A 15,596-nucleotide genomic window follows, 5' to 3' on the forward strand; every position below is an offset into this window, starting at 1 on the left:
TTTAAGGTTTGTAAAAACAAACAATACACATATATAGTGATGGAGTTGAGATCGTTCAGATATAGATTTTTATTTATTTTTGCCCAGAAGTATCGAAATTCGGTCTTGACATTCGCACAACCCTCAACTTTTACTCGTGTAACAGCAACGGAGTCAGTATTGTGTAGCAGAAATGAACTGAACTTTGAATTTCGATGTGTGGTCAGGGTAAGAAACAAAGCAAAAGAAGCAATGCAGGCTGGCAGTAGCCCTATCCATGGAAACAACAAAAAGGGATTCCAACTCCTCACAGATGCCAACGTCTGGACAAGTCACTTAGTCAGTTAACACTACAGTTTGCACGTGGTGTAAGACAAACTGCACGCAGCCTTTAATATTTAAAAAAGAAAAAACAAAACATTAGTTCTAGTATACTCAGTAAAAATGTTAAACATACTCTGCAACTAAGAGATTTATCTACACATTGCTACTAACCTAAAAGAAAAACAATTTAGTAATAACATGTATTGATGGTATTGAAAAACCTGCAGTAGTCAGAGGACATAATATAAAGCAACTGGAATGCCTAAGCAAGCCATAGGGGACACCTTAGGCTTAGGCTGCAAACAAACAGGTGTCATATATTTGGGAATGTCAACTAGGTAACACATGTATATGACTAACCCCACTCCACAGGTTAAATATGAAATGATAATAACTAGTTAAATATGGAACATTGTAGCAATCAGCTTCACAGACTGGTCCAGTGTTTTTTCTTTAACAAAAAACAAATAAAACACCACCACCACCACCTCTGCTTAGGAAGGAAGGAGGGAGGAGAGAGAGAGAGAGAGAGAGAAAGAGAGAAAGAGAGAACATTAACTGCCATATTCAGACTCAAATTTCTTGTGATTGACATCATTTGTGCACTTTCACTTAATGACAAATAATTATTAGTGTCATACACACTCCTGATTCACAGTATCATCCTTCACAGAAATAAAGCTGAATGACAATTACAATACTCCTGTTAGCTGCTTATAATGTTTACAGAAGATCTTGATATACAAAAGGCATCGGTATTTCCAAAGTATGTGCGTTGACTGATGATGTATTACAAATACACATCATTTTCAAAAACAGTATTTTCCAGATACTACAGCTAATCACATCTGACCATTGGAAGCATTTCAGTGCTTACACTGAACAGGCTATTATACATCTAAATCAACCCTATAAGGCAGGTGATACCTATTCCTTTTATACATCAATCTAAATACACTGCTTTTTAAAAATTTTTTAGATCAATATCTCCACTAAAATAAAACACACTACTCCGAGCCTAGCCACCCAGATCAATATAAAATGTGTCATTATATAAAGAGACTGTCAAAAAGAAGCACGAGGAACATGACAGCTTTCTGTTCAGAGTCTGTCTGGGGTATATTAAAAAGTTGCAGAGGATTTGGGGACTGTGTTGGAAACCTTACTGCGCATGGCTATAGAAGGGTTAATGAAGTGCACAGTGCTTCCATTCAGATCACGTCAAAAATCATCTCTATGCATGCCACCACATCTCAGCATCTTTTGATTATACCCCATAAAGTGCCATCTGGATTTTACCTGGGCACAGCAGCTGTAGGCCTCACTGAGGCTGCGTCTTAAACCAGCCCAGGATTCTCTGCATACTGTGCGCAACCACTGATATCAATGAACATAATCGTAGCCCCGTCCTTTGCACATACACTACACAGAGGGCAAGTGAGCTGCTGGTGGGATTCTCCTCCTGCATGCGCTCTCATTGGCCGTGCTGGCAGTGCTGCTTGACGGTGCTGTTCTCCATCTGCTCCAGCATCTCCAAGACGATGGCCCTGAGGGCACGGGCCAGCTCCTCTGCGCTGTATGGCTTCCCCAGCGGTGGCACGTGAATAAAAGCCGAATGCCCCTGGCCCAGGTACAATGACGTGTAGTAGGTGTAGTCACACAAGTACCTGTGGGGAGCCAGAAGAGGGTTGTCCATCATGCAGGTTAAACAGTGGCCGTCCTCATGCAGTGTTTCACTGTTACTCTTAATAAGACAATCTTTCCATAGGATTACTGCAGTAGATGAAGGATAAAGAAATTACACATGACACAAGATCAGTCTCTTTCTCTCTTAGATTTAGGAGATTTTAAAGGGATGTTAAAAGGTAGCTCAGTGGTTAAAGTACTTGACTAGTAATCAGAAGTTTGACAGTTCAAGCACCACTGTTTCCAATTTGCCACTGTTAGGCCCCTGAGCAAGGCCTTTAAACCTTAATTGTTCATACTGTACTCAGTCATGACTGTAAGTTGCTTTGGATAAAAGTGTGTACCTTGTAACTGTAAATGTTTTGAGTGTGTACCTGCCAGCATCCTTAGAAACAGATACAGTGACACCAAGTTCTGAGGAGTTGACCCTCTTGCAGACAGCATCCATATCTAAGACTGAACTGATACAGTCTGGCCCGTCCTCCATGCAACACTCGCTTTCAGGGCAGAAGTGACAGTTGTCAAGTCGCGTGTAACCATGGTTATGGCCACATTTTTCAAGGGTAACTGTTGTGGCCATTCCGGAAACTCCAACATGGACCATTAACTTTGGAAAGTAAAAGAAATTAGTTTCAACAGTTACTTTTGTGGGCATTCATTGATTGTAAAAGGTTTTTACGATTTTTAAAGCAAACTGTGACCTGGCCATTCTGCTGTCAAAGCCAGTGGTTTGCATCTTGTGGTGACCCTCCTGAGATGTTATGCCTACATTGCTCAATTGTGATTGACCTGTTCAAATATTGAAATGTTTTTTTCTTCAAGACTTAAAGTATTCTCCATTTATCCACTGCAATGTTCTTCTGTGGCTTAACAAGGCTTTTGCTGTGGCTAATCTGCTCACCTGACTGTTATTGGTTCATAGCAAGGTAGCAAACAGGTGATATTTCAGGTACATCTCTACCTGATGTACTCTGTTGAGCTGTTTTCATGCCAACCTGAATCATGCTGAGAAGCAACAGCCACGTTATCTTTTTGTTTAGCTCTGGATGGCCAAGAAGCAACTGAGCAGACAAATTTCCAATTACGTTTGGTCAATCGAAGTGGGAAGAATGAGTATAAAAAGCTGCAATTATTACACAGCTCACATGAAATGGATATGCTAAAATGAAAGCGGGTAGTCTGCACTACAACTTCACAGAGTGCTAAAGTACAGAGTCACACTTCAAAAGGTTCATATTACTCAGAAATATAACTCTGTGTGTGTGTGTATAAAATAAACAAGTAAATAAAAGCATTTATGCCCACTTTGCTGAGCTTGTGTCCTTTATCGTTCTATACAATAGCATATTATGGCAATAATGTCTTGATGTTACACATGCATTACACATACACAGAATGTATATTATCATAGAGAAACATCAACTCACATGCATAGTTTGAAAATTGTTTTGAGTGATATCCTGAAAAGAGTTGTAAAATTTATAAAGGAAACATCAACATGTAACTGTATATATGTATGTATGTAACTGGCTGATTAAGCATAATTTGGCAGTGTGAAATTGGTGAACTCAAACTCCGAGCCCTGGGTATCAGCTCCGAGCAACTCCGCTTCCTCGGTGTCCAGGAAGGTGAGTGTCTGCGAGCTCGGGCCGTACGCTTCTACACTCATTTGACAATGTCAAACAAATGGCAGCAACTATACCTGTGGTTTGTAGCGTTTCCATAGCGATGGCAGAAGGTTCTGGACTGCTTGGTACTCTACAGGAACCTCAGTGACATGCAGGTCCACAATTTGCCCCAGCCCCAATTTCTCCAGCTCCTGAGAAACACACCCACACACCCCCCCCCCACACATACACACCCCTACCTGTAAGAGGGTTTACTTCAAAATATCATTTCTCTTTTTTTAATTTTTTTAAAAATTCAGTTAATGGTTAGGCTGACAGTGAATTAGAAACATGTCTTTTGCGCCTTTTGATAAAATTATACATTTGGGAAATTCTATGTTTCCAAAACACACAGCTCTCACTGTAAGTGAAAGCAATGGATGATGCAGCTGATTCTTGGCATGCCTTACTGGCTGTGTATTTTTTCTAAGACACACTCTTTACATGGAATTCTTAAAGCTACATGAACTTATAAGATGATGTTAGTAACATTTTAACTTTGCTTCTTAACAAATGGGAAGAACAGCGTGTGTGTGTGTGTGTCAAAACTCATACCTGCACTGCAACCCAGCTTGCATTAACAGCATGTTCACCAAATGGTTCAAACCCTGTAGAAGAGACAAAACATTATCAGTAGTGTCAAAGCTGTGCAACATTGTTCATGTTGGTAGTCCCATACATTCATTCTACAAACATAACAGGTGCCTGTAAACTTAAGAGAGTGCCCTGCGGTCTAGCCTGGTGGGCACTCATCTAATTTATCCAACCCAGATTTAATGAATAACTTTTAATCTTGTTTAAATTCGACTAATATTGTATGTAGATTAACCCTTTGGCAGCAACAAATCATTAACGTTAACCCTTAGTAACATCATCAGAAATGTAAATCGCAAGCCTGATCTGTACATTTCCACAGTGCACTTAGAAGTGTTTGGCCTATTCAGTCTTCATTTAGCTGAATCATAACCGCACATTTGATTTAATGGTTTTCTTTTTAAAATGGGTAATGCTAAAACACTGAACAAAAAAAACAAACAAAAAAAAACAACACAGTTGTGTATCGATTCGTAAGTTTGCTAGTGTTTTTTAAAATCATCACTAACGGAGCCAATCGTAGAGCGACAGCTGTCAAGCGAAAGCCCTAAACTACTTGACAAGGCTGCGCTCGATCAAGTCATTCTTTGTTTTCACAGTAAGCGACCACCAACAAGAGTTTACCAATATGCGGCACATGAAACAAAATGTTTACCTGTCACAATAACCGTCTTCTTTGGATCCATTATCCTGAACCTAACGCGATGGCCGTTTGAGTGAGCTTTGTTAGATAATAAGATATTGTTTCATCGGACAAGTTGTACGTGAATCGACCGCCTGATCACTGATGGTAAATACAACTCCCATCAACTCTTCCTGTAGTCTTCTTCCTTCACGTTTACGTAGAACACAACGTTATGAAGCACAATAGCGTCACCTGCTGATCATGTGGTTATCGAAGACATGGGTTGTGTCCAACGTGTGTCTAACATCACGTCCCTTTCTTACATTGTAGACCAGTTGTTGTTGTTGTTTTTTTCATTCTTACAATGCGTGTAATTGAATATTTACATATTTCCAGTTTCTGCGTGTCAAAACCAAGGTGAGCTTCTCTAGAGGGTTATATCATATATTATTATAGGACTTTGGGAAATTGGTATCTTGGCATATTTCACAGGCTAGCAAAGCCAGGTCAATATATTAGTTTGAACTGATTTGTTTTAAAGTTTCTAGATGTTTTAAAGAATGAAAAATGTATTAATTAAAATGGGGCAATCGTGACTAAGTTGGAATAGGAAACAGACCGGTCTAGCATTTGTGCATGGCTGTAAACATCCTCTTGCTCCATGTAGCTGATTCCTCTCCAACCACAAATTTGAAAAATATGTGATGGCCTGATCTGAGTGGCAAAGGCAGATCATAAAAATCAGGCACAGTCTCCAACCTGCATTAGGTCACTTGGAGCAGAGATCTAGTTCGAACCTGTTTGCGTTGGCTGGTCTTGGGGACTCTCTGGGGTGCTGTTAAGTGCTTGTGTTGTAGAGGAAGGCTTTCTCATTGCTGTGTTCATATATTAGAATCACCTCTGATCCCTTTGGCACTGGGCCCCACACATGTGCATGAGTCATGAAGGACAGCTATGCAGCACAGCCCTAAGGAGGCCAGGGAAAGGGCTTGCAGACTTGAACGCTCTGGCTCCGTCGAGCTTCATGTGAAGTAGGCAACCAAAAACTTGCTACAGAGTCAGATGAAGCACATCTGAACCAGACAACCAACATCAATAGAGATAGGACTGTGGATTTGAGGAAGAACACAGAGAAGTTACCCCACTGGTGTTCTACCAGGGAACAGAATTAACATCCATCCAGCAACCACGCCACACCAGGGAACAGAGCTAACAGCCATTCAGCAACCACTCCTCAGCAGCAATATGTCACTGCAGCACAGAACCAAACAAAAGGAACTGCAGCATTTTTGTGAATTCAAACGCCCACATTCTTATCACCACACCGACAGATTGTAGTTTCTGAATCTGAAAGAAAAAAAAAGACCAGCGAAGAAGACGGCTCTCTGCCGCCTACACTTCCTCTCCATCCGCCACAGTTGCTTATGTCCTGTGGTCTTCTCCCTTTATGCCTCTCACCCCCCTTCCATTCACCTGATTCTGCGTCAGAACCCATGTCAGAGTTGCCATAGAAACGGGTGATGCTGGTGCTGCTCTCTGATGCAGATGGTCCGTGGACGTCATGGCTTCCCACCGTCATATCAGGGATTTTTTTTCCCCTCCATCTTTCTCTGCCTTCTTGGTTATTTATAGAAACCACAGAGGCAAGTACACCAACCAGCATGATTCAGTCACATCTTCAAGGCAACACCACTGTTTCCTCCTAGATAAAGATCTTTAGATGTATTGAGTATATCAATGCACATATATTCCATAAAAAAAAGATGTTCTATAGCTAAATCTGGATTGCTATTACTAGTAAGTATATCTTGCACAAACATAAAATAAAATAATCAGAAATAACAAAAACTATATGGGGTTCTTCAGGGTTATAAGTGGACTATATGTGAATATTAAATATTAAATAAAAATATAAAGCATTAAATACTGGCGACTCAAAAACATTACCAGCTTGATCAGCTGCAAATATGTCACTACAAAGACTGAAATAAATATGTGCCATGCACTAAAACAAATACTGCAAGCTCTACTGTTACAGTATAGTTGTGCAACACTGTAAGAAAGCCACAAATACATTTGCTGTCTCATAACTGCACCATAAACGTTCATAATACACTTACATTTATTTTAATTAAAATTGTCTAAGTGTATCGCTTCCGCTTATCAGACGGCTAACTTTGTCTTTAAATGGGGGCGTGTGAAAACTCTCACTAGAACCAGATATGAAAATGGCGTGGAAACTTCAGATTCACACGTTCAAAAGGCCTCCACACGCCGAAAGCAGGAACCATCCTGCCAACACCGCGGCGGCCCTCTGTCCCCACCCTCCCGCGCTCTACGCGCTTAATGACATCAACCCACAATGCACCACAATGTTTGCCGTTTACCTAACGTCTCCATGACGACGACGGTTAGCACAGCCCCTTATTCAAATGAAACCGGAAGAAAACGTCATTTTTGGCCAATCTGAGCGCTCTGAAATGACATAATGGAATTTTTAGGGATAGAAAACTTGCAAATGCTTATTTACGCCCATAGATAGAATTTCTTGAGCCCGGGAAGACTCGTTGAGGCAACAGACAGAATAACTCCTTCAACAGGACGTAGCAAACGGCGATAAAAAAAAGACTACGTACCAGAAAGACTCTTTACCAGACACTGGGCGAAAGATAAAGGATTCCCGGGAAAAGCGCACGAAAGCGAAAGCGCACTTTTTTCCCGGTGGAGTGAGGGCGCACAACTTTCTACTGAGCGTGAGAAGACGTCTAAATGAACAGCCATTTGGACAAGTTCATCTCACCCCTTTTGAGGGTGTAGAATGGAAACAACCCTCTATCTAGAAGAGGCGTTTAACGACATCCGAGGAAGCGCTGTTGTTTTTTCTCACGACAGCATGATGAAGAAAGAAATGAGTTTAAACCTAGATGACCAGAACAGTTCTAACTTAAAGCCAGACCTGAGAGACGCCGAAGGCATACTCAATTCACCAGACCTGGGATTACTGAAACTGGCTTCGCCAGAACTGGAGCGGCTCATCATTCAGTCCAATGGTATGGTTACCACGACCCCGACATCCCAGTTTGTTTATCCCAAGTCCGTGAGCGACGAGCAGGAATTCGCCGAGGGCTTCGTTAAAGCCCTGGAGGATCTCCACAAGCAGAACCAACTGAACGGTGGACCGTGCGCGCCCCCGACTCTGAGCAGGCTCGCGAGCAGCGCCACTCTCGCTTTACCGTCGGACCTTCCCGTCTATACGAACTTGAGCACGTTTGGAAGTAGCCCGCTGGGCACCACGGTGAATTATTCCACAGACACGATCCCATTCCCACCACCGCCCTCGCATCCGATTAGCGCGCAGCAGTCGCAGGCGCGGCTCCAGTCCCTGAAGGACGAGCCGCAGACCGTGCCCGACATGCAGAGCTTCGGAGACAGCCCGCCTCTGTCGCCCATTGACATGGACACGCAGGAGCGCATTAAGGCGGAAAGGAAAAAGTTGAGGAACCGAATAGCCGCCTCCAAGTGCAGGAAAAGAAAACTGGAGAGGATATCGCGACTGGAAGACAAGGTCAAAACCCTAAAGACGCAGAACACCGAGCTGGCTTCGACGGCCAGCGTCCTAAGAGAACAAGTGGCGCAGCTGAAACAGAGAGTCATGAACCACGTGAATAACGGCTGCCAGCTGCTCCCGAACCAAGTCCAGGCATATTAACGGCGGGTCGAGGGCGAACTCCATCCAGTATTCTCTTCAGTACCGTTCTCAGAGGTCACGGACTGATTATGCGATTCCCACCATCGGTTTGTTCAGCAGAATGCTCAGACTTCCTGGAACCCTGCCAAAAGAGGGGACACTTATTTTGGTGCTGATGTAAAAAAAACAAAAACAAAAACAAAACAAAACAAAAAAAAAACGTTTTGATTATGTTTACATTGTTTTGTAGCAGACTGACTAAGGTGGTCTCTCGAACACAATACCAATTACACTATTATATTTGTTCTCGCATTCTCATCCTATTTGGGACAGAGAAAAAGGCTAAGGCACTACGGTTTTTTTTTGTTGGGTTTTTTTTTTTTGCATAACGAGACAAGCTCAATGAGTGCGGTCGAACAGAGATGTCATGCATGCACTCTTCTTGTTTAAAGCCTTATTCGTCTACAAGCACTTATTAACCAATGACCTTATCTATTTTATATAGAGCCAGCTATTCACACAATGTCTTATCTTTTGCTATTGTTAATTGTTTGGCGTTTTGTGTTGGATTTACTTGTCCGAATGTTCTTTTGAATTTGTCACCCCTCCGTGTATTTCGAGTTTCAAATGAAATACTGTGTAATAAAGTTGTATTGCATTTGCTCCGTTGCTAATGCTGTTCAATTCATTTGCATGAGCTCACTAATCACAACGTGCTCTTTAAGTAGGTTTCACCCTCGCTGCTCTGCTTGGCCCGTGGCTTAATAAATTTGGGTGTGTGTGTGTGTGTGTGTGTGTGGTTAAGAGAATATGTTGAATTGTACGTGGTGGAATCCATTATTCTGCTTTCATCTATTCAGTGACATTTTTTTTTTTTTTGCAGAAGGCTGCATAGCTGTGAGCATAAAAGAAAAAAAAATAATCTAATCCTCATTCCAAAATGTGTGGCCATCTAATGGCTGTAAGTGGTATAGCATCGATTGCCTATCAGACTAGCCTGGAGCACCATTCAGTCTCGTGTATAAAACAAACATACAACTTAAAGTGCATTAAAGAAAAGCCAACAGTAACTACTTCATATCTAGTAAATCCAAACTTGTTAGAAACCAAAACATTTTGAGAAAACACTTTAAGGTTAACAATTCACAAAAATGAAATTGAAACCTAACTAGAGGTGTAAGTTTCATTTCAAGTCTCTAACCACCCATCCTAACACATTATTTGAGTAGTGTGAGCAGGAATTATTTGGAGGGGCACACACCCCCACCCCCCTCCAAAACTACGCCATTGAACCACTAAACACAGACTCATACTGTGTAAGTGTCAAAACAAAAAGGTTATTTACTGAATGTAACATGAACATAATGCAAAATGCCTATGAAATTGGAAGTGCAGAACATGGATTTTTATCATTTGAACTTGCAGTGCCAATTGTGTGAGTGCAACTGAGGACAGGGCTCATTTAATGGACTGGTCTCCTTTAATGCAAGTAGATCAATCTGACAATGTAGGGAAATGTCTTTAAATATTACACATAAGGAGAAACTATGCCAATATACTGGCACTGTTTAACAGTATTGATAACACCATAAGATACTAATACAAAAATATGTTTCCAAAGCCAGCATTTTGGGATTTTCCAAGAAGTATCCATTCTTTCCCCCCCGCAGAAACTAAACTTGACACGGCTTTTTTTGGTCTGCGGCGAGGGAAACAATGATACTGAGAATGATACTGTTTAGGCTGCTGCGGTACTGACCCGCTAAACACACGAGGTGTGCCACTGACAGCTGCAGTAATGTACACCACACAAACCTTGTGAGCACAGCTGCCAGATGCCACGTTTGGGACAGCTGGACTAGTTCCAGGGTCCCATGGGGTATTGTTACTTTCCTGCAAATTCTGCAGTACCGTGCAGTGTAATCAAACTCCCCATTTCCAAAGTCTTGCATTCGAGGGTGTGACACAGTAGCACTGCTCAAGTAAGCGACACTGAAATATTAGTGGTACTTAAGACAGATGTTTCGAAAAGTAATTCACCACCTTATTACAGCATATAGAGAATTAGGAAGAGAAATCCATGGACGTGCTAGAAACATCATTCCTGTCACAAAGCATAGAAAAGCATGTGTTTCTTGAGACGCTCAAAAAACCCACAGCATTGCGACCTCGCTTCACACAGTTCTACAATGCCACTGTCAACAGCAAGACCACTTCTCCTGTTATTGTTGTGTGGTTTGTCTTTGCTAATGCACAGTCCAGCAACCAACTACAACATGTTTATCAAACACGCGGAGAAGGTCGTTGGCTGCAGCCCTCAAATATTTCCTGAGCTCCAAAGCAATGAATGGTGCCACCAGAGGGTCCCGCAGTTTCCTTATGACCCGGACATCACTGACTTGCAGAAACGTCCCCCTGAAAGCACTTCAAAGTTTCTCAAAACCAAAACCAACAGGCACCTGAACATAGATGTTCCTCTCTGCTGAATGATCAACCTGCCCAGAACACGCTACTTTCCAGCGGGAAAACACAAAGTCATTATTAATGCTGTACTATAATGGCCACATGAGCTCTGCAGTACTAAACTGCCATGTTTATGCAAGCACACCTTACATGTCACAGTGCTGAATTAATTTTGCAGGCAGAAATGTATATATTTTAAATGTGTCTGGTTCACTCCTGCAACATGTATGTTGTAACTTATGTAGTTACTGTTTTGTGTTGTTTTGTTCTAGTTCTATGCCTTGTATATTTATCCCATAGATGGTAATGCCATTCCACTTGTGTCTTGGCAACGCTATGTTCCATTGTGCAGTTTCTGTCAGACCCAGGCAAATTCTTCTACATGACAAGTACCAACGAATAAAGTGATTCTCAAGTCTGATTCTGATTCTGATAAAGACATATTTGTAACAGCAGTTTTATCCTGTAGAGGGAGCCACACCATAGGTGTTGGTGCACCTGCACTGAAATATTTTCCCCCCCTAATCAAACCACAAATCCACCCCTGCTGGAGTTTTCCCATAATGAGCACTTATGAGCAATTGCGCTGTTGCCTTTAACTTGCCCTTCATAAGTTCCTGCACAAGAGTTGACTTGCTGGTGCTTCCTCGTTGGTGCTTCAGACATGTCTGCCCTGCTGACCTCTAAATGGCTCTATTGTTATTCCAAACAAGCCGCCAGGGTTAATTAACAGTCCAACCGAGTCCGGCAGCCGTGACTCAGGGTTTATCTGTAGGTTGGCATCAGCTGTAGAGCAGGCAGAATTGGGGTCAGGCATGATTGTGGCTGTGCTTGCTGCTTTCACTGTTGCCATGGAAATATGCTGTCTTGGTCTGTTTCTGTACGGCCGCACCTGTTGGACTTCAGTGGGAAACAGAGCATACGAGTTGCCTGATTGTTCACATGGAGTTCCTGTCCTTCGGTGTATTGGCTAATAGGCCCTTCAGCAGCTATTCAAGTCGTTCCATATGACCTTCATGACATTTGGCCACTTGCAATATAACCACAAATAGCACCTATTCTACTCTTTGCCGTCACAGTTATTTTGATCTCTGGAGTGACCCTGTCACACACAATAGAAGGTCAAATAAACAGTCCAATGGCAATAAAACAATACCTCTTTCAAAAGAAGTGGATGTTAATGAAACACAATACATTTTCCTGTGAAATGGATTGAAGTTAAAACAAAATCCAGTGGCAAATCAAACAAGGCTGTGTGTCCAATCCGTAATGGGCCTGCCCTGTTTGCCAGAGACAACGAAATCAGTGTTGATCCAAAGTGGACGAGAATGCATAGGCAAGTGTCAGGAGAAAATTCCCCCCATTCTGTGTATGACTGGGCATAAAGAACCCCGTCTGAGCAGGCGAGAGTGAGATATCTGTCAGATGGACTTAGCTGTGGCCGGGCTGATGTGGCCCACCTAAGTGCTTTCTCTCCTCGGAGAGAACAATAGGATGCCTTCAACTGCCCCACCGACTGACCGGAGGGTAGCAATTCTCGTAGACCTTATCATTAGAGGAAGACTCAGTTCACCCTAAATGACTGAACTCTTTTTACAGTCTTTGCTACAGATGATGACTGGTTCAGAGTCTTAGCAGGTGAGCAGGAGTGTACTGTACATCCAGGATGCCTGAATGGATACAGTGCTACACAGGGGCTTGAAGAACTACTGATTATCTAAAATTCATAATTATGTGATTCTGGCTGTAAATCTTTCCTACTTGTAACAATTAGCCAATATCAAAAAGTCCAAAAAAGCTGGATGTAAAGCAGAGATAATGAAACATTCTTGCCCACACGCCGGCGGCCTAGTTCATCCCGGCTTCCTTGCCGCTGCACCCTGACAGCTTCAGCTGTCGGGGACTTGAGGGAGCTCTGCGAGTCCTGTCTGCAGTCCGCTAGATGGCCGACAGATCCGGGGGCATCAAAGTTCGAGCACTCTGAGTGCTTCAGTTCTGGCCAAGACTGTGCGATATGTAGGACAGAATGTATCAGCAAAGGCAGAGGAGGTAGTGCTAAATCGCTTCCAGAAATACATCTACTGTGGAGTGTAGTATGTCCTTGGTCTTAAATTTAGAAACATATCAAGAAGATTCACCTTAAGAAGAGATGCACAGAAAATGACTGATAAGCGCGCTAGAATTCAACAATCATCAGGCATTTGACGTGTTGTTCAGTAAGGCCCCCTGATCCTTGAAAGTTCTGTAATTTTGGCAATTTTTCAAATTAGTACTGTGCCCTGTTGGTCTGGATGATATTTTAACTTCCATAGTACCATAAATTCAGATTGAGCTTTGCAATGCCATGATGAGCCCACACAGCAAAGCCCGAGCAAAGCTTTGAATCGTGACATGAAATCACTCTTCACTAATGAGACGACGTGGGAACAATGGCCTAAACAGTCATCTGGCAAACACGGCCACTAATTATGAGGTTGAAGCAAAATGGTGGGGCAATTTCTTAGCACCCCAGGTCAGGCTGATGGAGCCTTTTTCAGAGGAAGTGCCCAAATTCCATGTGCTGCTGTACTGCTGGATTTTGGTCTTCTTTTTGATTAAGGAATGTGTTTCATTTTCCCTCTTTATTTATGCGGTACCAGTTCCTCTATTGGCTTTTAAAATGTGATCCTTGCTTTCAAGCCTTTTGCCATTGTGTAATCATTACGAGCCATCCATTCCAATGCATATGGGTCTGTTTAGAGTAACTGCTACTGGACCACAACGTGTGACCACCAGGCTGGAACTGCTGACCACAACAGCGTCGAGTTTGGTGTGAAATTGCTCCAATGTGCCCAGTTTCTCATCTTTAAAGTATTTTGGCATCAGCATAACTGCTGGTAATTCCGTGATGCAAATTCGGTTACACTTGGTCATTCCACAAGGATGTCTGGTTTCTGATAAACTTACACTTTGGGATTGAATCCAGTGGTTCTGGTTACGTGTGAAGTCTCCCATCATTTATGTGGAGGAAGAAAGTCCTGCCTAACCTTTACATTACACACTCGTCGCGTGTCTCAGTTGGGCTGTGTGTAGCAAGTTGTGTAATTTAGTATGCCAGCATTTATCATTCACAGCAAAACAACCTCGGCTGTTCCGGCAGCCCACTTAACAACGGCAGATAGGAAAAGGATGAACCGTAGTTGGTCGGTTTCGATTCAGCTGACTCAGGAAAAATAATTCAGGCATTTAAAGTGGCTTCCAAATGAATCATCACGTTCAACGAGATTCTGGGAAAAACTAGACCTGGCCCCCACTAGGGCTCAGTATGAGTTGGAGAGCCATTTCCCAGATGAGCGTAGATCCCTGTCTGGATCTCATCACTCCCCAAATGCTGGAAGGAGTTGTCGCCCCAGTGTCTCTGAAGCAGAAAAGTTAATTCCGCAACGACTGCATGAATCCAGGTGACGATAATAAACACAGCACGCGGAACAGAGGATGCCATCCTGCTGTAGGCTTCATTAACAAGAATGCTGAATACACCGGTTTCTGGATCCGTTTGCTACCAGTGCGCCTGCATGATTATGATCATAAATGTGCAATTTATATCTGAATATGTATGAATAAGAACAAATGATTGCTCAAATTATTGAGAGTGAAATCGCTTAATACATGTCCAAAAGGAGTCTATCAGATAGTGTGATGATAAACTTGCCATAACAATTGCAGTGAAGTGTCTGCACATGTTTGGTCAAACCTGTCAGGTACAGTCATATACAGATACAGTCATGTACAGGTACAGTCATGTACAGGTACAGTCTTGTACAGGTACAGTCTTCCTCTCCTTTCACCGTAGTCTCCCTCTTTATTCCCTCTATGAGGTTTTGAAGTGAGTTCTCAGCCAAAATGGGCAAGAACAAATTTTTTTCTCCCACGTCTGCGGTTGACCATGGCAACGGCCTCCTCTGTGTGCTTACAGACAAGGCGGCTCTGCACGCTGCAGCGCTCTTCCTGTTATTACCACGGCAACTGCTGCCGTTGTCCTCATCATCATCATTTCCTAGTTTATATATCCACACGTGCGCTCCTAGAACAGCCATGGCTCCTTAACGCATTACAGTGGCGAACACATGAAAATCGAACTCTTCTAACACCTAAGGTACGTGCCCAAAGTTCATATTATACTGGTGATAAAACTAAACCAGTGTCCTATGTATTTATTTATTGGATAGGGGCTTACTTGCGTGGGTTTTGCTTCTAAAGAACAGAGATCGGCCTTTCTTGGAAGTACTTAGACAGATATTACACCAAGTAGAATGTACTGCTTGCCTTTCAAAAAGTTATTTTCAGATTCTCCATCTCAGAGGACAGGCCTCCTCCGTGACCCCTGCCCCGCTCAGCTCCCACGCCACGACAGGCGCAGAAATTCCTGTGCGGGTCCGCCGCTGGATACCAGCACTAACGGCCTTGCCTTCCGCTTCCTGGATGGTTTTCCATAGGAAACCTAATATATATAAAAACCGGCTCTCCCGGTCACAGTGCCCAAGATAACTCTGAACATGTGAAAAGAGAGGAGAAAAAGAAGAAGAAAGGA

At 42.7% G+C, this 15,596-nt stretch overlaps 2 protein-coding genes across 4 annotated transcripts; one reads left to right on the forward strand and one right to left on the reverse strand.

Annotated features, from left to right (window-relative positions):
• Positions 1-40: 40 nt before the first annotated feature.
• pgpep1 (pyroglutamyl-peptidase I) lies at positions 41-7,350 on the reverse strand. 3 transcript variants are annotated; one of them, XM_027023774.2, is made up of 6 exons: positions 7,263-7,350; positions 6,349-6,577; positions 4,212-4,264; positions 3,692-3,808; positions 2,364-2,596; positions 41-1,970 (listed from the first exon to the last, which is right to left on the reverse strand). In XM_027023774.2, exons 2-6 carry the CDS (start codon positions 6,536-6,538, stop codon positions 1,778-1,780), a joined length of 786 nt encoding a protein of 261 aa, XP_026879575.2. In that variant the 5' UTR covers positions 6,539-6,577; positions 7,263-7,350; the 3' UTR covers positions 41-1,777. The 3 variants fall into 3 exon arrangements, with proteins under 3 accessions (XP_026879575.2, XP_026879574.2, XP_026879576.2); XM_027023773.2 differs by lacking the exon at positions 7,263-7,350 and adding an exon at positions 6,996-7,165; XM_027023775.2 differs by lacking the exon at positions 7,263-7,350 and adding an exon at positions 4,906-5,982 and having other exon boundaries at positions 6,349-7,165.
• A 49-nt stretch (positions 7,351-7,399) lies between these two features.
• Positions 7,400-9,226, forward strand: jund (JunD proto-oncogene, AP-1 transcription factor subunit). Its single transcript, XM_027023772.2, has one exon. The coding sequence runs from the start codon at positions 7,694-7,696 to the stop codon at positions 8,582-8,584; it is 891 nt and encodes a 296-aa protein (XP_026879573.1). The 5' UTR covers positions 7,400-7,693; the 3' UTR covers positions 8,585-9,226.
• The last annotated feature ends 6,370 nt before the right edge of the window (positions 9,227-15,596 follow it).

The sequence above is a fragment of the Electrophorus electricus genome, chromosome 7, assembly GCF_013358815.1.
Source record: "Electrophorus electricus isolate fEleEle1 chromosome 7, fEleEle1.pri, whole genome shotgun sequence".
Classification (NCBI taxonomy): domain Eukaryota; kingdom Metazoa; phylum Chordata; class Actinopteri; order Gymnotiformes; family Gymnotidae; genus Electrophorus; species Electrophorus electricus.